This window comes from Caloenas nicobarica, chromosome 11, assembly GCF_036013445.1.
Source record: "Caloenas nicobarica isolate bCalNic1 chromosome 11, bCalNic1.hap1, whole genome shotgun sequence".
Classification (NCBI taxonomy): domain Eukaryota; kingdom Metazoa; phylum Chordata; class Aves; order Columbiformes; family Columbidae; genus Caloenas; species Caloenas nicobarica.
In genome coordinates, this window is record NC_088255.1 from 18,218,264 (window position 1) to 18,241,820 (window position 23,557).

At 44.6% G+C, this 23,557-nt stretch overlaps 1 protein-coding gene across 1 annotated transcript; it reads left to right on the top strand.

The window, feature by feature from the left end:
• The first annotated feature begins 379 nt into the window (after window positions 1-379).
• IHO1 (interactor of HORMAD1 1) lies at window positions 380-21,472 on the top strand. Its single transcript, XM_065642923.1, has 8 exons — window positions 380-435; window positions 8,037-8,196; window positions 9,783-9,940; window positions 11,802-11,850; window positions 12,535-12,622; window positions 19,636-19,739; window positions 20,107-20,541; window positions 20,575-21,472. Exons 1-8 carry the CDS (start codon window positions 380-382, stop codon window positions 21,427-21,429), a joined length of 1,905 nt encoding a protein of 634 aa, XP_065498995.1. The 3' UTR covers window positions 21,430-21,472.
• The last annotated feature ends 2,085 nt before the right edge of the window (window positions 21,473-23,557 follow it).

Here is a 23,557-nt window from a genome sequence, read left to right on the forward strand (position 1 = left end):
TGGGGCCATGGGCAGCCTAGGGAGAGATTTGAGCTGGGGGGCTGACCCTGGGATCCATATCCCTGGGGTGAGACCCAGGGAACCCCCCAGGCTCGATGGGCCCCATGGTGAGCCCCCAGGCCCAGCCCTGGGGCGGCCATGTCGGCTGGGCCTGCCCCAGGCCTGCAGGGCCGTGTCCCCCCCTCGGATTCTCCCCACAGCGAGGGGACACAGGGGGATGCTCCCCCCAAGCGGGGCTTATCGTCCCTCTCCATCGTCCCCCTCTGTGCAGGGCAGCGTGGCCGCCATGGGGAAGGAGAGGCAGGAGCAGAGGCCGTGCGCGCCGGGGCCATGGTGAGGGCCGACAACTCCCAGCGAAGGCGTCAGATCTGAAAAAAAGATGAATTTTAACGTCTGGAATATCAAGGAGATGTTGAGCACGCCGACAGCCACCGGGTGAGCTTGGGGAAGAAAGACCGTGAGGAAATTGTGTATAAAATGAAACACTCTGGGTGCTTGATAGTGATGGGGTGAAACACATCTAGAATTGATCCATCGTTAATTAGTGGTGGTTAATTAGCCTACTCTGTGATCCTATTTGTGCCTGCATTTCTCCCAGCCTGCCAGGCACTGATAGATCCACCATTGCTGGGGATTTACAAACCAGCGTTGCCTGAAAGCTGCTCGCTGGTTTATCTGGGGTTTGGTGCAGGAAAGTTCTGTCCTACGGCTAATTAGATAAGTTAAATGTTCCCTCTTGCCTTGTGCAAAGGATAGATAAAATGAGTTGTGATTTGTAGTATTGTTACACATTATGTAACTCTAAAATTATTCCAGATACTGCATTTATATGCATGGCTTAATTTTTTTTCCCAGCAGAAGTCAACGAGCAGCTAGAACTCCCCACATCTACAGTATGTAGCAAAACAACAAATGTTATTTGGATGTAAACATCTGGATAGCAAATATGTAAGACCAGCTGAATTTTTTACAGCTGAGTATCACATTTTGCATCACCTGGCTAAAAAAGACAGTAAGATTTATCCCTTGTTTAACACTGAAGAAGCTAATTGATGAATTTGGTCCTCTGAGCCTGTTAAATAACCCACTTACATAACTAACTGTTGTTCAAATTCACAGTTTTAGTGATACTATCTCTTTGTCCTGATGTTACCACGATGATGGATGATAATGAAAACATAATAGTAGTTTCCTCCCCCATTATAAAAATACTTGTCGTATAGATATGAATTAATTGAGTTTTGCACAGATGCAGGGGTCAAAGGGGAGCCAATTCAGGGAAAAACATGTTTATATCTGTCATGGTTTTGTCTTTGTAAATATGCATTGCATAATTCTATTGGCTTTGTGGTATCTGTAGATTTCTCTCTCTCCTTTTTTTTTTTCTATAAGTTGCTTTTAAGTAGTATGAAAACCTGTGACTTTCTTGCTGGTCAGAGACTGAGAAGGGGTAATTTAGGGAATGCATTAAAATATATTTATATTATATTATATTATATTATATTATATTATATTATATTATATTATATTATATTATATTATATTATATTATATTATATTATATTATATTATATTATGTTTTTTTAAAAAATATATAAATCATTCTGTGGAGTCGTGCAACAGGGAAGGAAATGAATGGAAGAAGTACAGGTGCCAGTTTGGAAAGGGATCACTTGAATTCCTTCCTCCTCCAAAGTATCCTGTCAGCTACAAAGCCTTCCCTTTTAACTCATTTATTAATACAGGATGAAAATACAGACAAGATCCAAACGCCCACTCCTCAGCATTCCACATTTTTTGCAAGTCAGTTCACGGGGTTCAAATAGGGCACTAAACATTGCTGAAAATGCAGCTGGATTTTTTTAGGAGTTAAGAAGCAGGAGAAGATTCTCAGGAGGAGAATTAACTTTTTCTAAAGAGGAAAAAAAAGTTCCTCATAGGAGTGTGTACGTGTGTGTTTATTTGAAATAGGGGGAGAGTTGTGGATTACTTTTTCCTGTCTCACTTCTGTTACTAGAACCCTTTCTCACCACAGCAGGGTATTCTACATAATCCCCGGAACACCGTCTTTCAGGGAGCTCTAAAAATGAGACATAAATCAATATATAATCTAGGCAGGGTATGAATCATGCTGCGAGTTCTTCGCAAGTTTAATTCAGGGTGTTACTTCTGAGAGCATCTGCCACCAGGTCTCTGAGAAATGCAGAGCTCCAGCAACACAATATCCTCATGGCAGCGGTTCTGCAGAAGCCCAAGATTGCTCTGGGTTTTATTTGTTAGCTATCTGTCACGTGCACCCGTGCTTCTTCAAAACCACCAGCAGCCTGAGAAATAGAGTGGGGGAACGAAAGTCTCTGGTTTTCCTGGTTTTATATGTGAATATTGACATAACAGAGATCCTAGAAACACGGGAGAAGGCAAATTATTTAGTTGGACACTGTAATATCAGGGTGTCAATTATTTAAGAAAGGGGGAGAGGATCACGCGGATAGAATGACAGCCATACGGTGGAGAAAACTTGGACTCAATTTAAGTGTATTGACAAACGAGGCAATTTCTGTGGATTGAAATGCTAGAGTCAATTAGGGGAAGTGCCGCGTTGGAGCAGCGCTGCCGCCTGCCCAGCCAGAGGGGCAGGTGAAGAAAGATCACAGGGGATGTGAGAACAGCAGCCGCAAAAGCAGAGATGCTTTAATCAGCCTTTTATCGACTGGGTAAGCATCACTGGGGCATGATGCTGCAAGCACATTTTCAGACACTCCATAAATACCTGCCTGGGCCAGGGAACTCCCCAGGGAAGGGACATGTCTCGCCTTGGTCCTGAGCTGGGCACAGGACCCGCATTCAGGGTATTTACTGTTCTCGTAGTGCTACCATGAAAGGAACTGTGGGGAACTGGAGTCAGTATCTCTGCATGAGCAAAAAAACCAACTGCTGTTAAATTTCAAAAAAAGACACTGACATAGTAATAAGGAAGCTTGTTAAAAAGAAGTTAAACTGGACAACGAGAAGGGTTAAATGCTTGCCTGAGGCATAGAGATTAGTTAGACCTCATGTTAAAGCTCAGAACAAATGTGTACCAGCTATCAGATCAGATGCGAGAAGGATCCGTACCAGACTGACGTGGTAAAGATGACTACTTCCTTCAAGAAACAAAAGACAGTAAAAAATAGGAAAATAGAAACCAATATATTGTGATTTTGAATTGAAGTTATGAGAATTTTCTTGTTCCATGAGAAAAGCAGTAACTTGCTAAAGGCATAAAAGCTATTAATATACCTACTTCCAAAGACTTCAAAAACAGAAAGCCTGCCAGAGAGTGTGTAAGGCCAATATATGATGAAAATATTAAAGAGGCATTCAAAAGGGATGCTGTCAGTTAAGGCCTACTTGCGCCACTACTCTCTATGGCTTATTTCTGCTGTTGAGAAAAATCTTCCAAGTTTAACAGCCTCACTCAATCCATTATCCCATGAAATTCCATCCCATGTAGCAAAGCCACATATTTCGAAGGTCCCGGAATACGCAGAAAACTAAGGAGACCTCCAGCATGAAGACCAGGAGAGCAGCTGTAAAAATCCAGAGCTTTGGAAGAATGAGAAACCGGGGCTGTAAGTATAGGCTGGAAGATGGTTTCAGACTGAGGGGGCAAAAACTCCTGTCTTCAGATGTCTAATTCTTAATATGGCCAGGGATGTATTTTCTGTAAATAAATAAGGCTGTTCCATGGAAATCCCAATTTCCTCCTGAGGAAAAGACCCTACGAGCCCCTGCAACCGACTCAGGACAAAGGGCTAACATGGTTTCCAAGGTGAGGAATGTCTGGGCAGTACTGAATCACAGCCAAATGAATAATAGAGTAGCTCATAGAAAGTAAAAATGACCTTGAGGATTTAAAACAAGACCAGAAGGACTTTGAGACTGGAATGTGGAGACTGGAGGCAGTGTTTGAGCTGAATAACTGAGAAGGATTTCATTGTGGTTAATGCATTAGGACCGGCGCCAAAATCTGTTTTGTAGAAATTCCTTTTAGGATATGGCGCAAATGATTGCGACAAGCAGGTCGTGCTGTTCCAGAGGACAGAAATCAGAATAATAATTTTATGCTGTGACTGTTCCCAGTGAAGAGATGGCAAATGGCTGGAAGTGGCAATAGCAGCTAAAACTCTGTGATTTAAACTCCTCCAGGCACCTGGATGCTGAAGTTGCTCTGCTCCCAAAGCCAACACTGATCCTTGCTCATTTGCTGAACACGTCAGCAGGCAGCAAATAGTGACGACGAGAGCAGCGTAGCAGAGGTAGAGATAGTTCCTATAGATACAGACTAAAGCCGGGAGGAAGTGCGGGTGAAGGGCAGCTCTCAGAATTTCAATCGGATTTGTCGTGATGCAGCCCTGGTCACTAAGTGAGGAGGAGCAGAAAGGGCTGGGAGATTTTCTGACAGGGAATTGGGAGAAGAGGAACTTTCTGGCACTGATCCTACTCAAGATCACTACCAGGAGCAAAAGATCTCTTCTTTGGGAAAGAGGCTTTACTGCACTGTGAAGAGACATGTCAGGAAGGCGTAAGTGAGCTTCACCCACAGTGCCTGGGAAGAAGAGGGATGTTGGCACAGGTTCAGTGTGGATGACAGAACCAGAAAAAAATCACAGCAGCACCATGGACAAATGTTATTTTGCAAATTGTAGAAGGCTCAGTTTGCTTTTCCGACTGACTCTTAAACTTTGGCATTGGCACGTAAGGATGCATCCAAACAGCAAAGTTTACCAATTAAAAAAAAAGACTGATAAGGCCTACAGTAATTTATTTTTATGAATCTTTAGCTTGTCAATGCCCTAGAAACATCCAGGAAACACAAGAAGAGGGTATTTATTGCATGTCGTGTTTCTCTTGGGTTGTTTTATCTGAGAGCTGTTTGGGGCAAAGCAGAACCTTGGAATGAAAGGTGAACATTTGCATATGGTTGTGCTAAAATATTTGGAAGTGGAAACTGGAGCTTAGACAAATGAAAGAGGGTCTCAAAAGAGGTAACTTCTCCTATGGGGAGGAATTCCCACTGAGAAACTGAGCCTGCCAAGAACTGACTCCCCAGATATGCAGAGGGCTGCAGATTTTTTAGATCATGCTCGTATTACAGAAGGGGTTGGATTTGCCAGTATTGCAATACCTTGCATAAAGTTAGGTGGGAAAAATAAACTGTTCCATCAGCCAGCAGAGAATGATTTAGCACTTCTTTTTAGCTGACAAGAACTTAGGATGGCATTTGTCTTGCATATCGAAAGCTGGTTTTGCTTTGGACACCTGCTAGTGCAAACACCACAGGAACACTGTGGGCACAAGTGTATGAACCACTCAGGGAATGGCTCATGTTAGCAGAATGCTAAAAGTTCTCCTGAGGTAAACTATTGCATCACCTCGGAGGGGCTTCTAACTGGGATTAAATATCTGGGATGTTTCTTTGCTGTTTATAAGGAAGGGTTTATATTTAGGACGGAGCATGCATCCCTGCAGCTCAGGCATCCTGAAGGGAATGGGCAGCTGGTTAGAAGAGCTGTGGTTGCCTGATCATGGATCTGATCGTGGATCTGATCCCAGTTGTCTGATCTCCCCATCAGGGATAGGCCTGGCCCAAATGTAGCCAGGCTCATATCTTGCCCAGGTGGTCTGGTTAGTAAATGAATTACTAGCAGAGTTAAGCAAGGGAGAAAGGAATGCATTGCTCTGGAAGGATGAGTGTATTCAAAAGAGACACCTGTTTTATCTTTCCCCCATAATTTGCAGAAGTGACATCGTTCCTAAACTAACCACTGAGGCAGTGGACTTAAAACAGACAGATTAGGCTCCGGGGCAACCAACAGCTGCCTTTGGTCATAGTGTCAGTGCAGAGTGAGCCCAGAAAGTCACTTGGCTCATAAAGTCCTCTCAGCTCGCTACTCATCAAAATACGAGTCATAAAACTCTTTGTTATAGGAATCTTGTACTTCGGGCATTAGGAAATGAGAAGGGACTGAGAAAATGAGCAGGTTGTGGGATGTGATATTCACCAGTTGTACCAGACACTTTCAGAGGGGTTTGACAGGACAGTAAAGCATTTAGGGATTATAAAAACCCTTCCTTAAGCCAAGAGGGTGCTTCCTTTTGCTAGAAGACAGGAGGATTTAGAAAACTGGTGCAAGAGATGTGACACTCACATTGCAAGCAGGGGCCCTGCCCGTGTGGGATGCAACATCATGCATCCCTGTGCTCACATCTCTGCCTGACATGCTGCCTGTAGATTAAGAAAATTTATTTTTCTTTACAATGCTTAAGCTGAGATGGAAACAAGAATCTGTGCTAGTAAAAGTATTCAGATATTTTTCTTAGTAGGTTTGGGTTTCAGAGACAGATCAAGGGAGAAGTTTTGAATTCAGACAGATTTATCAGGCTTTTTGAGAATCCAAAAACCCATACCTCATCTATTTTTGCCTGCGGATCAGCGTACTTGGTGAGCTCAAAGCCAAAAGTATTAATGTGATATTGTCACCAACACCACTATATAATGAAGAGGGAGACTGAGCAGTTAAAGTACTGCTGCTAAATCCCTTCCCTGTCGTGTGTGTCATGTTTGGGCTCCTTCCAAAACTAGAGATTAACCGAACATGTCACTGCTAATAAATGTTGGGGTGATCATCTTTTGTTATACTCATAAATTAGTCTCCTGGTCCTTCTCATTTGCTTATATTATTTGATATTAAAGGAAAATTCTGAGTCTTTTAATTTTGGTCTGTAATTCCCAGTTCCAAAGGCAGCACCTCTCCATTTTGTTAACTTAAAACTCAGCAAAAACTGAGAGTATAAACCCGGCCCAACTTTTCTTACATTTGGACCTAGCCTAAGCACTCCATCAGGCCTTGTGGACGTGGAGCAATGGAATACTGATCATGTGAAAAATGCAACAGGTCTGTATCTTTGCTAGAAAAAACCCAAAGCCAGTCTCTGACAGAATGAGAAGCGGTGCAGCTGTGCAGGGACACCCTTGCCTGAGGGAAACTGGTACCATGCCACGATCCCGTCCGTAACGCAGTGGAAGCCGCGTCTGAAAAGGAATAGAAACAGAGCAACACAGCACAAAGTCAAGGCGAGCTGGAAAAGGTTTATTTGGCCAATGCTTAGAGAAAGAACAGAACATTTGAGTAGCAGGTTATTATGTTTGGAACATATCTAACAATTCAGATCAATTTGTCCAGCCATATGCTACCTAATTATTTGTTGTTCCAGCATGTCAGACTTAAGGTATCTGGAGAATAAATGCCCAAGAAATATCAACTGTCAGTCTGAAAGGTTTACTCTCTTCCAATTAAATTGAGCAGCATCTGAGTTACAGCGGAAATTATTATCCAGAGTAGTGAAAAGAGAGAGACCTGGCACTGGTTAGGAGCAAACCCCAAAGTGTCCCTTAAACTAGGACAGACTGGGCAGGCAGGGTAAGGTGAGTGCGGTGGCCATCCTGGGTTTGGTTTTGTGTCTGCAGGACCTGCTGGTGAAACACCTTCACCCCTGCAAGGTGAATGCCGAGCGGCTGCACTGCGGCAGTTTAAGATCAGCCAGTTGGCTTTGCTGAACAAAACCATGCTGTTAAACACTCCACAGTTATAGGAACGGTGGTACTGTCCAAGTGGAGAGTGAAAACGAACATGTTGGACTGGGCCATAGAATCATAGAATCATTTTCATTGGAAGAGACCTTCAGGATCATTGAGTCCAACTGTTAACCCAACTCTGGCACTAACCCATGTCCCTGAGAACCTCATCTCCGCATCTGTTCAAGCCCTCCAGGGATGGTGACTCCACCACTGCCCTGGGCAGCCTGTTCTGATGCCTGACAACCCTTTCCAGGGAAATTTTTTTCCTAATATCCAATCTAAACCTCCCCTGGTGCAACTTGAGGCCATTTCCTCTCGTCTTATGCTTGAACACTTCCAGCAGCTCATGTTGGGAATTCTGTTTGTCTTTTTAATTGCTCAAGGCTCACTCACAACCCACTCTGCCCCATTCCAGGCCTAACAGGCTTTCCATCCGGAGCAGCGCTCACAGCGACTACTCCAGCCTGAGCGATTCTCAGCTGCTCTTCGGCTCCCAGTTCTGCCCGGAGAACGTGCAGTCGGCAGCAGCGCCACTGGAGCTGGGCACCCAGCTGGGACAGCACAACTCCCAGGACGTGAGTCTCGCTCTCGGTCACCAGACACCATCCAAACTTAAAGGAAAATGCCGCAATCTGGTGGTACCCTGTTTCCCCGAAAATAAGACCTACCCTGAAAATAAACCCTAGTATGATTTGTCAGGATTTTTAAGGATGCTCGAATTATAAGCCCCACTCCAAAAATAAGCCCTAGTTACAGTTCATTTTTAAAGTCCATTTAAATAGTGTCCAGGCAGCTATACATGTAAAAAAGTAATAAGTTTTGGAGCAAAAACTAATATAAGACCCTGTCTTAATTTTGGGGAAACAGGGTAACATTTGCAAATGTTAGTAACTGCTGAAATCGAGTTGTCTTCTTGATACATATACATATTTACTGTGACTAGACAAAGTAGCAGCCTGGTTGGCTGAAAACCTAGTATTTATAACAGATTTCTATAAATTGTTATTGAGATAGGCATTATTTTCTTTAATCACATTATTTTGACTACTAAAATAATACGATTTTTTTCTCAAGCCTTTAGACCACCCAGCTAAAGTAGACTATTGCATCTTTTCCTCTTTGAAAAATGCTGTGTTTCTCTTCACTAGAAAGGATGACAGAGGTTTTCAGTATTTACTTCCATTGACTGAAAATTACCTTGCTGTATCATTGTTATCGCAGATGCTTGAATGCTTTTGGATGAAGAGCTTCTACGCTCAAAATATTTCTCCTACAGCACGTGGTTTCTGATGTTACCAGCCTCACTAAAATAGTTCCTGCACTGCTAACAGATATAGTCAGATATGAATAAACATGCCTGAGAGCAAAGATTAGGAAAGACCAGTGGTGCCAGCTCAGTGGCCCTAGGCTGTCCTTCAGCTCCAGATCCTGTCTGCTGTCCTCTGCATTTTGCAGAGGATTTTACCCATTGACTGCAGCAGCTTTTCGTCAGACACAAAGAAGGAAATTCACTCCTCATGATGAAAGAAGAAAATTTAATGGAATTTGCATTTTCTTTTGTTTTAAGGAAAAGGCATTTCCATTTTGGTCACACAGTGTCTGGGAAGTTTGTAGAATGAAGAAGGTCTTTTCAGCTTCCATATTAATATTAAATTTCTTGTTCTGAAATGCATATTGAAGCATGTAAAAAAACTCATCTGCAGTCTGGTGATGTTGCCAGTTGGCAACAAAATGATGTCATCCACTAGGAAATTCAACAGGATTTTCTTTAGATTCCTGTACTGGGAGCTCCCACTGACAGCTTTAACTTTTCTGCAGTTCCAGAACGCTGGAATTCATTTTTAGTCTCTGTGTTGAGCATAAAGGAAAAAAAATCTGCACACCTGATGGTCATAACCAACAGAAAATCCTGTAAGATGAAAGAAAGGCCTGAGTCTGGAGGAATTAGGGCTGGATCTCAGCTCCACAGGGAGTCAGTCTAACTAGGCACACTGAGTGAGCTGTAATCTCACAAAATTCTTAATCTCCTCGTCTGATCTAATCTGTCACATCCAATCACTGTGATCTCAGTCCGCAAAGCACTTGGTACACAAATGTTTTTTGCTAATTAATGTTCTGGTTATTTTTATACTTCAACATGTTTCTTTCTTTTGTGCAACAGAGCGAGCCCAGTATTTTTACCAAATACCAGACAAAACCACAGTTATTTGATGAAGAGGCAAAAGAAAAAGGTTCGCTTAATTTTGGTGCAGGAAGAGTGAAAAGTGTCTTGGAAAATTTTGAAGTGAATAGGAACAAAATAAAGGACAAATATGATCGGTATGTAGACATCCGCTGGAAATTCTTTTTATGCTAGTGGTTTTCACTCCCTGCAGCTCCTTCTTCCCCTCTTAAAAGTTATACATGACATAGCTGCATATTTCTCCAAGAAAAGTATTTTTTCAGGTTTAAAATAATCTCTGATCAGAAAGAGTCACAGGATAAGAGAATCGGGTTTATTTGCAATGTGATTTATGTAACACGCTCAGCTATAAGCCACAAGGAACAACAAAACTCTAACCTGAATTTACCTTTGTCCTTCTTTATCTAATCAGCAGGTTGGGGTTTCTTTTTTTTTTTTTGCTATATTGATTCGCTGCAAAAGCCTGTATTTCTCAAAATTTTGTAGCCTGTGTTGGGACTGATCAAAGGGACCCTGAGTACGGCCTCAGATGAGGAGATTGCTAAACATACGTGTGTGCAGTGGAAGATGCAATGTTGATTACAACGATATAAATCTGCACATATCTCTAGAATTTTAATTGTATACCAGGTTTTTATATTTTGTGGGTTTTTGGTAACAGATGAGTGTAATTTACTAATGTAATTTACCTCTGCTTTTTGTCAGATGTTACTAATTAAATGTATGTGTAGGTCCTAAAGGACTTTAAGGAACATGTTAAGCGTTTCAAGCTCAAAAATGAAAGATGGCAAACTCCCCAGCACACCTATAAATAATTCTTAGCTCTGTACATTTTTTAATGTGACATCCAAAGTGAAATGCATTTTTGTTAAAAGGCTTTGATCAAATCAGCCAATGTATCTCTTTCTCTTTTGCAATGGGCACTATGCTTCTGAAAGGCAAAATTTGATTCTCTAATGCCTATCAGAGGAGGATTTTTGTAAGTGAATTATGAGAAATGAACAAATAGTTTTGAATGTTCAGGCAGAACTCTTCATTATCTTTTATTTTGTCTTTAAATTAATTGTGTTCCTTCCTACACTCCAGACTCACTCCCAGATCAGTAGTCTTTTTATAGAATACCTACATTATCTTTACAAAGATAAACGTATAATTTATCAATTTGTATCCCCCCGCAAGTTTGACTAATAAAATGAATACCTTCCTTTCCATGAGGTTAGCAAGATTTCAGAAGCTCTGCTTAATTCTCGTAACTAGACTCTACCTGGCCTCCACCTTTTTGGTTGTCACAATTTGGATCCCTAAATGATTGATTTTAAATTACCCAAATCTTCAGAGAGGAAATAGGTTATCGCTGTGCTTAGCAACCGTCTGTGCATTTGGGGTTGAAAGATTAATTGTGAATATAGCCCAGTTCCTGATAGGCTCGCTCAGCTTAAAAGGATGGATAACAGGAACCACAAGTGTAATCTCCGGAGGAAAGAATTTGCAGTGTTTGTTCTTCCTGGCTTGGGCTTTGTTGATGCTGAAGCTTTTCCCATATTTTTCCCCGCAGTTATTCCAGTCCACAGACAATACCCCTGTATCCCAGCAACTGGCACGTCACCTCCGCCAAGGCCAGGTCCTTCCAGAGCCAATAGCGCCATGTTGACACCCTGGCAAATGTGGACAGTTGTGTAAATGCCAACCAAAACTGTCAAGAGAGGCACAAACACTAGGCCAAAAAGGGGAGAGTTAAAGAAAATAATTTCATATATATGATACATTGTGCATGTGTATATATATATTTTTTTTCTTACTCTACATAGCAGAATCCATTATATCTTAAAACAAGGTGACTTCCGAGGGTTATGCCCCCTGAAGTAAGCAGGTTTCCGTGCTTACATTACACACTAATCTGTGCCTTGCAGTGTTTCATGTCTCATGTTTACTGTGTTCTTTTCAATTTCTGGCTACTTCAGTAACTTACACTATGCTTGTTGTTTTTCTTCATTTTAGTGAGGTTTTAAGCACCTTTATTTCCAATGTCAAAGACAAGCTTCAAGGGGTGAGTTAATTCAAATTCAGAGTGCAGAATAATAAAAAAATGTTACAGAACATTCACCTTCTCTAATTTACTGTGCTGACATTTGAATTATTATATTGTCTTGAGCATTCATACTTTAAACTAACAATTGTCTTGGGTTTTTTTTGGGGTTTTTTTGGGGTTTTTTGCATATGCTATTGTCTTCCTGGCCTGTCCTTAGGGTCAAGGTCTTTAGGGCCTTGCCTTAGAGTCAGCAGTGGAATTTCTCTGGGTCTCGGGAGCAAGAACAGGCTGTAAGGGCTGTCTGCAAATATCAAGGTTTTTTTCCTTCTGCTTGAAGAAAGTAGTCTACTCTCGGGAATAAGTCAGTGTGGTCTTACTGTCTGAAGGTGAAGACCTGCCCCCTCACACTTTTATAATTAATTTTATTAATATCGTTAATGCTTTTTTTTGCAGATCAGTATCTCTATTTCAAAATCTGTTAACACTTCTGCAACATTTCATGAGCCTTTTGAGCCATTCCAGATCTCCTTTGGGGCTGCAACCAATAGCTGGACAAACCATTTCGAGCAACAGATAAATAACCATTTTCAGGCTGTTCCATTCCATGAGTTGCAGTCCTTGTTCTGTGGTATTTGGGGTTGTGTTTTTGCAAACAAAGACAAGACAACATATTAATTTTCTCATTTACCTTTGTTTTTGCAGCTGCAAGCATGCTTGGACAAGTTTGGAGAAATGTTCGATTCAAGAAACAAAACCATTTTGGTTCACCTAGAGACCATTTCCAAGACACGTGAGTCCTTTCTGTGTTTCTGTTAACAGCAGAGGGCACAGTCAAACTGCCGAATGTCAGCGTGTTGTCTCCAAGCTGGGGTGACCCGGGCAAGTCGTGCCGCTCACGGCTGCTCTTCGTAAGGGAGAAGAGCAAATAAGACTCACCCATGGTACGGACTTATCAATTTTTCCATTCTTACTCTGGTATATTCTCTTTTCTTCTCTTGCACCGTGTCAAAGAACTTAGATGTTGCATGGTTACATGCCACACACGCATAGATAAATGCACCCGTATGTTTTCGTGTTCTGCCTGGAGTACGGTCATTTTTAGACTATCTGGAGCACTAACGGAACATACAGTAAAAATAACCTAGATATTTATATCCTGAGTATCCAGTTTCAGTTTTTAGGGCTTTCCCAGTTTTTCACATGTTAGTTTGAAGTCTTCCATTTCTCCTCTACTCTTGAAGCGATTATATAGCAGATATGAGCAAAACTAGTAGTGGTAGTTTCTTTAGTAGGAAGCACATAATGAAGCGCACTACTGCCATGATAAAAAGGTGACCTCCCAAAAAAGCCAATAACGTAAAATACTTTTGAACAGCTCCATCTCTAAAGCGGCTAATCACAGCAGCCTTTACTGAGGGAAAGTGCTTCAGAGAAATTGCTTCTGATTTGACTTAGATCTGAGCCCTTGGGAGCGCATTAATTTTTTATGCTGGCATTATTTTTTATCAACACCCTGTCAGGACTCTGCTCTGTGTTTGCCCTGCTCTGTGCAAGAACAAGAGGCCAACTTCAACACATGGAAGTCATGTGAAATGAGTTATATCTTGTGAGTTCGAGGTAGCAAACCTTCACAAAAGCGCTGTAATATTTACTGCACAGTAAAATGAGGCTTCCACAAAGCACAGCTTTGGCAGATATCTTGTAAGTCAACACCACTCTCTCAGGCAAGAATAGCGGAGTCTGGTGCATTCTGCTCCAGGCCATGACAGCCTGTACGTTGGAAATACCAACCTTGTTATACTAAGAACACTCCCTTGCTGTGCTTGGCAAGTGTTCTTGGTGGGACCTCAACGTAAGCAAGAATCTGTCTGCTTTGGCCAGCACAATCTTCCTTTTATGCGTTTGCCCATCTCCTAATTACTTCAGTGCCTCAACTTGTCCGCTCTGCAGCAGAACTTTGCCCAATTTCGTATACCTCTTGCACAGAAATGGTTGTCATGGCACTGCAAATCAAATCTATTGTTCACGATTCCCCCTCTTCATTCCATACCATTTGCTCAGCTGTCCTGTTTCTTCTACATACCCATTTCAAACAAATGTGCCTTGAATGAAATGAGAAACCTCCCAGAGGTGCCTGCTGCTAGAGTTTCAAAGCAATTGAAAAGAAAAATTGGCACTTTCTGTAATGTATCATGCTGCAGAATGTCGACTATATAATGAAAATCATCACACACTCCACAATGTTGTTCTTTTTATATTTCTGGAAGGTTCATCTGTCACTGGTTAATTGCTGATAAACACTGCCATTTGACTGGTATCACAGTGATGGATATTTAAGTTCCCACTAAATAAATTCTTGCACTAGTGCCTTGAAAAGATCCCAATTGAGGCAATTTCCTTGAAAAACTGGTATGAAATTCCTAAACTCGGGTGATAAAGAACTAAATTCAGAGCTGATAAAGCACTGAATGCCAGTGGCTGATGATACAGTAGTTTGGGATGTGTGACGTGGCAGAGACATGTTAAATCATTGGCAGTGGAGGATTTCACGTGTAGGAATGCAGAAGGTGAAGGGGCTCTTTTCAAAGAGAGAAGTATTACACCAGGACATTCAAAGAGCTCTGAATGGCAAGAAAAGGTGGAAATCAAGTCTGTCTTCATTAAAAGCACGTAAGGAATATCACAGGCCTCATTTGCAGCACATTTGGCACAGTCTGCATAGCCACTAGGCGAGAACAAAACAGAAAATATTTTTCAAAAATATATTTCCAAAGCATTTCCAAATGCTGTTGGGCTGGCAAGCTCTATGCAGTAAGATAAAAAAAATATTCTCTTCGGAGTGTTTGTCCGTATGTGCTTGCACACAGTGGATGGAGCTGTGTCTGGCACTGGAGATGAGATCACATTTGCCTGAGCTGCTCTGGTCCTTGCTCATGTCTCGATGTGCTCTGCACAGGGATGTAAAGCAGCAAGCGGATCCTGTGTCCTCAGTTCTTCCACCTTATATAGAGTTTCTCTTGTTGACTTGCCCACTCATCATTTGGTCTCTCCTTCCAATTTCAGGTCCTGTAACTCATTACATTTTTGTATTTTTCTCATTTTCATTTATCTACCCACACTTCCATCCAAACTTTCTATTTTTTTTAATACAAATCCCAATTTTCACAGCTCAGCCCTCTCTGAACTGCTTTGCTTTGTTGGTATCTGCTAGTTGCAGCTGTGACAACTCACAACATCCATATCCTCTGCACCACCTTGACTTCATTGCAAATGAGAAGCGTATTCCCAGCCAGCAAACCACAGGAAAAGCCTCTGACGCTCCTGCCAGCAAAGGTGACAAAATAACGCAAAACGTGTCCCTTACAGAGGTTTGAGCTGACGCAATTCTCTGACAAAATCCAGTGCCCAGTGGGCAGTCTTCAAACATGACCTGCATTGAGATTTCAGGGCCCAGTAGCTCCTGGCACAGTTTCTAAGAGATTTTGCTGTGTTTATAACAGTGGGATTTGAGCTTTTTTTACCCTGACCGGTAGGGTCCAGACTGGGACACCCAGTCCAGACTCCCTTATGTTCTGTGCAGATTAAAACTGATAAAGGGAATGCCTTTCCCATGCAGCTGCTTGCTCCCTGTGCAGCGACTGGCGATGAAAGTTGTCAAGATGAGGGACTTAACCGGACTCCAAAGCACTTGGGCACGGATGCTGAGGGTGTGTGGTTGTCTTGGTGAATACTGACACATCTCAATGCCGTGACAGCCCAAACGTCCCTCCCGCTGGCCCAGGGAGAACACGCAGCGCTGCGCTGAGCTCCACAGCTCTCTGCCCTGCTCTTGTCTCACCAGGTTTACACGACCTCTTATTTCCCCTGCGGAACCCGGGCGCAGGGGAACCAACCTCCAAAGCGTTATTTAAAGCCTCCGCGCTCTCAGTGCCAGTCTCAGGAGGAATTGCACAGATGATAATCGATAAGCATCAGAAGCAGTTGCCGTTTAATATTGCTGGGCTGGGAAGCTGACGCTCCCTCCCTCGGCTGCTCAGGCTATGGTTTCCAGCTGTTGGGAGCACAGCTGCACCCAGGCACAGGCTGATTTGTGCGGAAGCCTTTGCAGCACAGGGCAGCAGACCTGCCCTGAGGTCCTACAGCCTTTTGTCTCATGCCAGGTTTCACATTCCATATGTTATTAATGTAAACCATTAGCATCCAAAGAAAGCAGCAAATCAAAACACAGCAATGCTCCAGGTTGTAAAAAAATATTTTGTTTAGAGTAAAATACTTTAGGAAAGGCATGAATCTGCATAAGCCACTCATTAACCAAGTAAATATTTTCCCACTGTGATCAAGTTATTCAATAACTATCTGCTGCAGGGTTTATTTGAAGAAAACTTTATCTGAAGCAGCCGTTCTTGATCATTTTCAAAGATAAGAGATTTGACACAGAGTCCTTGATGTGATCTAGTTTGGCCATCTCAATGCCTATTCTTTTAAGTCTAGATTAACGTTCATTTTTATGTTCTTTAATAGTGTTTGACAAGTTTGAACACTTCTCTGGTATGGAAGCCAGAGAGGGAAGGAGAGCGCCCCTCCTCTGTACTGAAGGTTTTTTTTTTCCTGCAGAATACTCCTACACATACAAATTAAATGTGTTCAAAAGGCTGGCTGTCGGTTGCTTGCCTGCAGCACGCTGTGCTGAGTCAAACGTATGTGCAGATCACAAGCCCAGTGGATGCGGTGCTATATTTAGGCCGAGGATACCATGTTGTAGAAGAACAGACAGACTAGGGAAATCACAAAGTTTTAAAAATAATTCCAAACTAAAATTAAGCGCTCGGGGAAGAGCAGCAAGCCCAGCTAAGTTTGCTGATGCTGTGTGCTCGCTATGTGGAGATGGAAGGTGATGGAGTGAGGTGAAAGGAGTTTTCTCCTTTGGTCACTGCTGTTTTCCTCCTCTTCATGGACTCGCAGGCCAAGGATGGGCTGGCAGGCTCCCCAGAAACCTACTCTCAGATTGCAGGTAGCCCTTGGATCTAACCAGGCAGATGCAAAGTCTGAAAGGGCCACTCAAAGGTTCACTCCGCTGTCACAAAGCCATTCTGCGAGCCACAGCTTTCCTCCAGTGATCTATAAAAATAAAAAAGTCTTAATCTGTCAGAGCAAATGACTAAAAGCTGAAAAATGGCAGTGAGAGAGCAGGGACAATCAAATTGCCTGCAACAGTAGAGAGCTTATGAGTTGAAATACGTGCAGATAATCCTCAGAAATCGGCCACGCTCCGACAGAGAACAAGGCAAAGTCCGGTGGTGATAGGCACCCTAAAAAATGGAGAAATTCCCCCCGAGCCTAGGTCTGGGAGGTGGTTTAACTTGAGGAAGATGCATGAACAAGGCAACTGCAGGGTTCCTTCTCCCAGACGACAGCAGTACGTGCTGTGCCGAAGCATTGTGCCTTTGGAGGAAGGCAAATAAAGATAAAAATACATCTTGGCGCAGGGGTTCCTCTTGGCCTGTACCTGCACTGCACCTCCAGTCCCGTCCCACCAGACACCTCTGCTTTGCATGGCTAAATAAGCCAAATGCTTTCGAGCTCCTAAGAGGCGATTATTACCTAAGTACTTAATTATCTTGTAGATTTTCTCTGCACGTGTCCCAGTTCAATCTCTAGTTTTTCGTGGTGGGCCAGGACTGCACACGGGCTTCCAGCCCCGCCGGGGTGCACAGCGGTGCCATGGGCCGAGCCTGTGCACAGCCACACACCGCACGCCCTGTCACCTGTAGCCCCTGGTGCTGCCATTTGCGTCTTCATGTCACCTGCTCATCACCTAAATGCCCACTGGCTTTTGCACCCAGGTGACTACGGCAGATTTTGAGCAGGCCTTGAGGACTTTCCAGAGCCACCTTGTCCCCTCACGCCTCCTCTCTCAGGAGCTGATGTTTTCCCTTTAATTGAAGCTATCCACTTAATTTTCCTCAGCTTTTTTTTTTTTGTATTACATGACAACTTCCACTGAAAAGCTTTGTTTGAATCTACATAAAGGCCACTTTGACTAATAAGTCACCTGTCTTATCCTGGTGTATTACATTAGTGAGGCACAATCTGCCTTTTATAAAATCTTGTTCCATTTTATTCCATTTCCCTCCGTGTCTTTGAGTACTCTTTCCCTCAAGGTCTATTCTAAAACCTTGCACAATATATGAACAAACCAGTAAGCCCATAATTGCTCGGATTTCTTGTCTTTCTTCCTTCCCGAATGTACCTTTTTAAAACATCCCTGTTTTTAACAGAAACAAAGCCTGTACTTTCTGCCTGCCTCTCCTTAATAGTTTTTAACTCTTTGACCAATTCCATCTAGAGTTTGACAGAAGGGCAGAGCTCACCAAGATGATTAAGTCCCTGTAAGTTTAATGAAAATAGCTGGGCAGGAGGAGGAGAGATCCCAAGCACTCTGCGAGCCAGAGGTGCTGCACCAAGGAGCTGAGATAAATGCTCCACGGGCAGGAACAGCTTCAGCCAGGCTCTCAGCTCCTCTGACACCAAAGTCAATCAAACGAATTGGGACTGTAGCAGAAGAGGATTAATAAATTGCAGAGCTCTTGTAGCCGCTTGTCAGAACATAGGCTTTATTCTGATTCTTCTCAAGCAGGCAGCGCTAGTCCAGGACTCCAGAGCTGCACTTATCCCGGCCCTTTGGCTCGTCAGTGCTTTGTTTTAGCAGGAGCACTTTGCATCCTGTTTTGTCCCGACCTGCCAGCGTTCCACCCCAGCCACACCACCTGTACACACCTTCCTGCGCTGTTCACAGCAAAGACCGGGCATGTTTAGCGAACAGCTCTTTCTCTGGATCCTAATTTATTATTTTAAAGGAAGGCTTCTGTAAGATTGCTAAGGATTTTTCATCTCTGCAGACCGTTCCTGTGCTGTAGTGCTTTAGGCACAGCAGTGGTTCCTGTAAGAATAATCACAGCTGCATGGGGAGTGTTTGTTACTGTCCAATCATATAACAAAAATTCTTATTTTTTTATCAGTTTTTCAACAAGACTGACAGAAGCCAAGAGCATCTCACTTCAATTTAAAGCCCTTCCAGAGGGTCCGTTCCCCCACAGGACACTGCTGGGACCCCCACTGCCTTCCACGCTGTGCACAGCTGCCTTGTTCAGTAATTTCTGACCCAAATCCCTTCCTGTGCCCAGCAGCTGGAAATCACAATTCTTTGCACAATCCTTCACAATTTTCCGCTGTCCCTTCAGGCAGATTTCCTTTGGTTACCCACCTCCAGCACTCTTCTGTCATCTGGTCTCTGGTTGCGCTTCTTAGCCATGAACCTCTTGCATCTCCTGCCTGTTATCAGCAACACTATTCTTCCCATCACACGTTCAAGCTCCCGTTTACCATTAGCTGGTGACAGAAGAGGGTCAGTTACACTGCCATGGGTCAGATATTTTGGGTCCCTCTCCCCTGGCCATGCCTGTTGTGCAGCTGGCAGAACCCTCAGCTTTCCTTGCATTGAACCAAGCTTTGCAGCTTTGTGTAGCCCTTTCATTTCCAGCTGCCATACTAATAGCGCACAGCAAATGAGGTTTGGCCTATATGCAGCATCTTATAATTTTCAAGTGCTTTGCATTAAACATCTCCCCTATTGTTCATCGCTTCGGGCTCGGGGAGATCTCAGCGGGTGAATCACTGTGGTTGCACAGCACAGTGAAGTATTTCATGCCAAGCCATGGAGGAACTAGCAATAGTATTGATAGTGCTTTATTCACATTTACAAATGAAAGACCCAATGTGTTTTTTATTGATTTCCCTGTTCAGTGCAAGATGCTCTTCAAAGTCACTGTGACTCGATGCTGAAAGCTCTGACAGATAAAAGCCAAATGGAGCAGGCGCTGCTGGAAATGGAGAGGAGACTTGCAGCCGTAAGTGCAGAAATTAATCTTTTATTCTGAATCCTTGTTCTGAATTTTCTCCCGCTTTTTCAAAATATTAACTGAATATTAAATTGCCTTCGAACGGTGTATTATAAAGTAGACTGCTCCTGTTATAATGAAGAGGGAAAGAAGAAAAAAAATTTAAAAGAGGTGAAAAAAGAACTGGTGGATGTCAGAGACCTCCTGGACAGATCTGGTTTCTCCAAAGGGAGATACAAACCACTGATCTTTGGGTCCATACCCAACTTAAAGGGTCTAACTGACACATAGTACCTAAAAGTTTCTCGTTTGAATACTATTATTGCACCTTTTAATGTGCTGGTTACTGCTTCTGCTCTGCTTGGTCTCTCCCCAGAAAGATGCAGAGATTTTGGATGTGAAATCCAGCGTCCAGCTGCTGAAGGAGAGCCTGGAATCGCTGCCAGCTCAGCTGAGAGATCAGCACCTGAAGCAGTGTGAAGAACAAGGGTTCCTGAAGGTCACTAATGCCTTAGCTGAGCTGCACACCTTCATTTCTAGTGCCAGATCTGCCCCCCACACAGCAGATAACTCTTCCCAGACCTCCCCCGGCCCGTGCCGGGACTGTGTTCGGGGTGAGGAGAACGCGTGCTGGCCGTGCTGCCGAGGCCGAGGGGTTTGCAGCTCCTGGGGTTGGTCTCAGCCCCACTGCATGACAGGGAGGGAGCAGCACAGACAGTCCCCCGTGGGGAACCAGGTCACCGGGGATGGCAAACCTGGGGGTGACCTGAACACACCTTCAGGAGGGAAAGTCAGCCCCACCGCTGCAGCCGTGTGTGGCAGAGAAAACACCTCTTTGCAGGAGGCGAAAGATGGTTTGGAAACACAGACCTGTACTAATCACCCTTGTGTGTGCTGCTCTAACAGTCACTTTTTGGGGGGAAGCCAGAAAAAATGCTGTCCTGTACCACAGGAGCTGCCTCTGCCAACCCCGCTGAGGAAGGCGGTCAGGAGAGGCACTCGAGGGTTCGAAACTGTGATGCTGCCACAACAGAGGCAGCCTCAAGTTTGTCACCTTTCTGCACCAAAAGATACGCCAGGGCAAAGAAACAATAACCTGTCCACAGACTGTGAGGTGGAGAATGCAGCTGTAGGGAACAAAGCAAAACAGTGGCCGGGAAGGATCCCCTGGAATAAAGTGATGGGGGGGAAGAAAACGTGCCCCACTATGAGAAAAGGCGAGTTCTCTCGATGTGCCGACGGTGGGCTGAAGCAAAGGAAGGCAAACGGGATTATTGAGTTGGAAAGCTCCAGAAAAAATTGCTTTCCCAGATACATGGTTGCTTCCAATTTAGGAAGCTCTAACCCGGTTTTTGCAGCTCCCAATCCACAGATCCTCAGCAGCGCTCAGCCGAGGCTTACAAAGAATTTCCCACCAGTGCCACACTCCAATAAAAGCCTGCAACAACTTGCAGAAAAAAGAAAGAAAAGTTTGGAAATTAAAAAAAGAGCAAATGTTTCTAGCGCAAAAAGGAATTTCTGGGATTCCTCTCCCCAGGAGAATATATTTACCCTGTGTAGCACAACAGGTGAAAGCCAGGTGAGCTGCTTCACTCTCCGCAGTCCTGCAGCCTCCGAGGAACCACGTTCTGGCAATGCACTGGCTCAGCAGAACACGGCCTGTTGCTCTTTAGTTTTTGACAGTGATTATTCCGACTGAGGAGGTTTGTTTTGTGTTTGGGGTCGTCAGCACAGGCTTGGCCAGCTCAGTCGCCATTTATACCTCTAGATGTGTTAGGTATGTCGTAAGGGACACGGTGGGATCTGAGAGAAGCTCTCCCCAGCGTGGAAAGCTGACGGGAGCTGTGTTGCTTTGCCTCCCAGCAGAGATGCTGGAGGCTCCAGTTGTATTTCCGCAGCAGAGAAGCAGCTGTGGAGTCTGCTGAGACATTCCCCGGGCAGGAGAGGGCTGGCAGGGCACAGCTAAAGCACATTTAGCACTGAGATTTCCTTGAAACTTTTCCAGTCCACAGATGTAACACTATCTCTGCGGCCAGAGGCTTTACTCTGTTTCTCAGCCGTAGTCTCTATGTTGGTTTTTATGTCTAAAAGTTCAGGTTTTTGGCTCCCTAGGCAGCGGGGGTGGTGTTGTAGTTGATTTCAATATGGTTCAGATGTGTCTCAGGAGTTGTTTGTGAGCTTTGGACAGGGAGAGGTTTAGCTAAGGAAAGCTATATCCCAGCATCTCAGGTTCTCTGGTTTCAGAAAATTATTTTGTTTTTCTCATATTTGTCTCATGTATCTCTTAACAAATCAAGAGAATTCTCCAACATACAGTTTTCAAGGGCAGTCGTTCTCAAACAGAAGCCAAAATTCGTGATGGTCACATTCAGCAGGTGAAGTCACTGAGGGATAGTTCTCGTCCTTTAGAAACCTGCACCTCTCTAGCGGGGAGTCACTCCAAAATTTCCAAGTCAGGAAGGACCAGGCTGCTCACCCAGCCTGGCGGATACAGCAGCGAGATCGCTGGGCAGCCCCAGTTCCCACAGAGACACTCATTTCGGAGTACCCAGCTGTGCCTGGCAGCTCCCACTGCTTCACCTATTTGCATCACATTTCATTTTTTATCTGTTACTGGCAAAAGAAGCATTTCAGTGTTGACAAAGCAGGTTGACTTCCAACAATCCAACCAGTCCAGCTTTGTCCACTCAAGGGGGAAGACTGGGATCCCTTTTTCCTGGCTTTAATAAACTCATTGTGTTTTCAGCAAAGTCCAATGTCTTTGTGTTGTTTTTTTGGGAGAGGCGAGATCCTGTTCCAGCGGGTGAGCAGGCGGCTGCTCTTTAGCTGTTCAACTCCCCTGGATTGTGCAACTGCGAGGATTAGTTTTTTCCAGCTCCTCTCTGATGTTTAAAGAAGGAAACTTCCGCCCTTCCAGTCTAACATTAATCAGGAAGGAGAAGGCGGTGGGGATGGGTGTGGGGACCCCCCAGAGTCCTGGACCCCCAGCTCAGCGGAGGGGCCGGCTGTCGGCAGCAGCAGCCGTTCATTCCCCATCGCCCTCCTGTACCAGCATCCCCAGCAACTCCAGCACCGCCTCTGCTGGGCACAACCCGCTCCATGGGGCTCGCCATCCCCACATTTTGGGCTCGGTGGGGACACTCACAGGCCCCCGCTCGCCCTGGCCTGGCTGCTCACCCTGGCTGTGCCGCCGGCTCAGCAGCGCATGGCTGAGCTTGGAGGGACCTCTGGAGGTGTCTGTGCAAGCCCTGGCTCCCCGGCACCCCCAGGATGGAGCAACCACACCATGGGGTGCAACGGAGGGCTGCCCCGGGGACACCCGCAGCGCCCACCAGCACACACACTGGCACAAAAAAAAAATCCCCGGAGAAAGCAGGTGTAAGGGCAGCCACCGGTGCTTCCCACCATGCCAGACACCTCCCCAGGGGAGCGGGGGGAACCCCGGGTGCCACCCTGGCCCCCACGGCCTGGCCCCACACCTGTTCCCTCTCGCGGTCTCCTCTGGGATTTTTGCTGCCAGCAAGAACATTTGTCCCACTATGGCTGTGATGATGGCGACTCCTTTCTAGACAAAAATGGAAGCGTGTGCGTGCTGCCAGCTCTGCTCCCAGGGGTTGTGGGGCTGCCGGTGCCTGTGGTTGTGGGGTCTCATCCCACTCTTCACCAAAGGTCCTCAGGGAAGATGCTGGGGGTGGTCACCCCCACAGCGCAGCCAAGGGGGACTGCGGAGGGCATGGGGCAGCACTGCAAAAAACCACAGTGGTCATGAAAATGCCAAGCTGGGCTCCAGCCTGTCTGTGGGCACTTAATCAGGACAGTGTTCTCCT

Excerpts from the sequence above, each read along its gene's own strand:
- IHO1 (XM_065642923.1), top strand. The coding sequence starts at position 380 with ATGAATTTTAACGTCTGGAATATCAAGGAGATGTTGAGCACGCCGACA. Across the intron at positions 436-8,036 it reads AGCACGCCGACAGCCACCGG|GCCTAACAGGCTTTCCATCC; the intron begins GTGAGCTTGGGG and ends GCCCCATTCCAG. Across the intron at positions 12,623-19,635 it reads AGAGACCATTTCCAAGACAC|TGCAAGATGCTCTTCAAAGT; the intron begins GTGAGTCCTTTC and ends TTCCCTGTTCAG.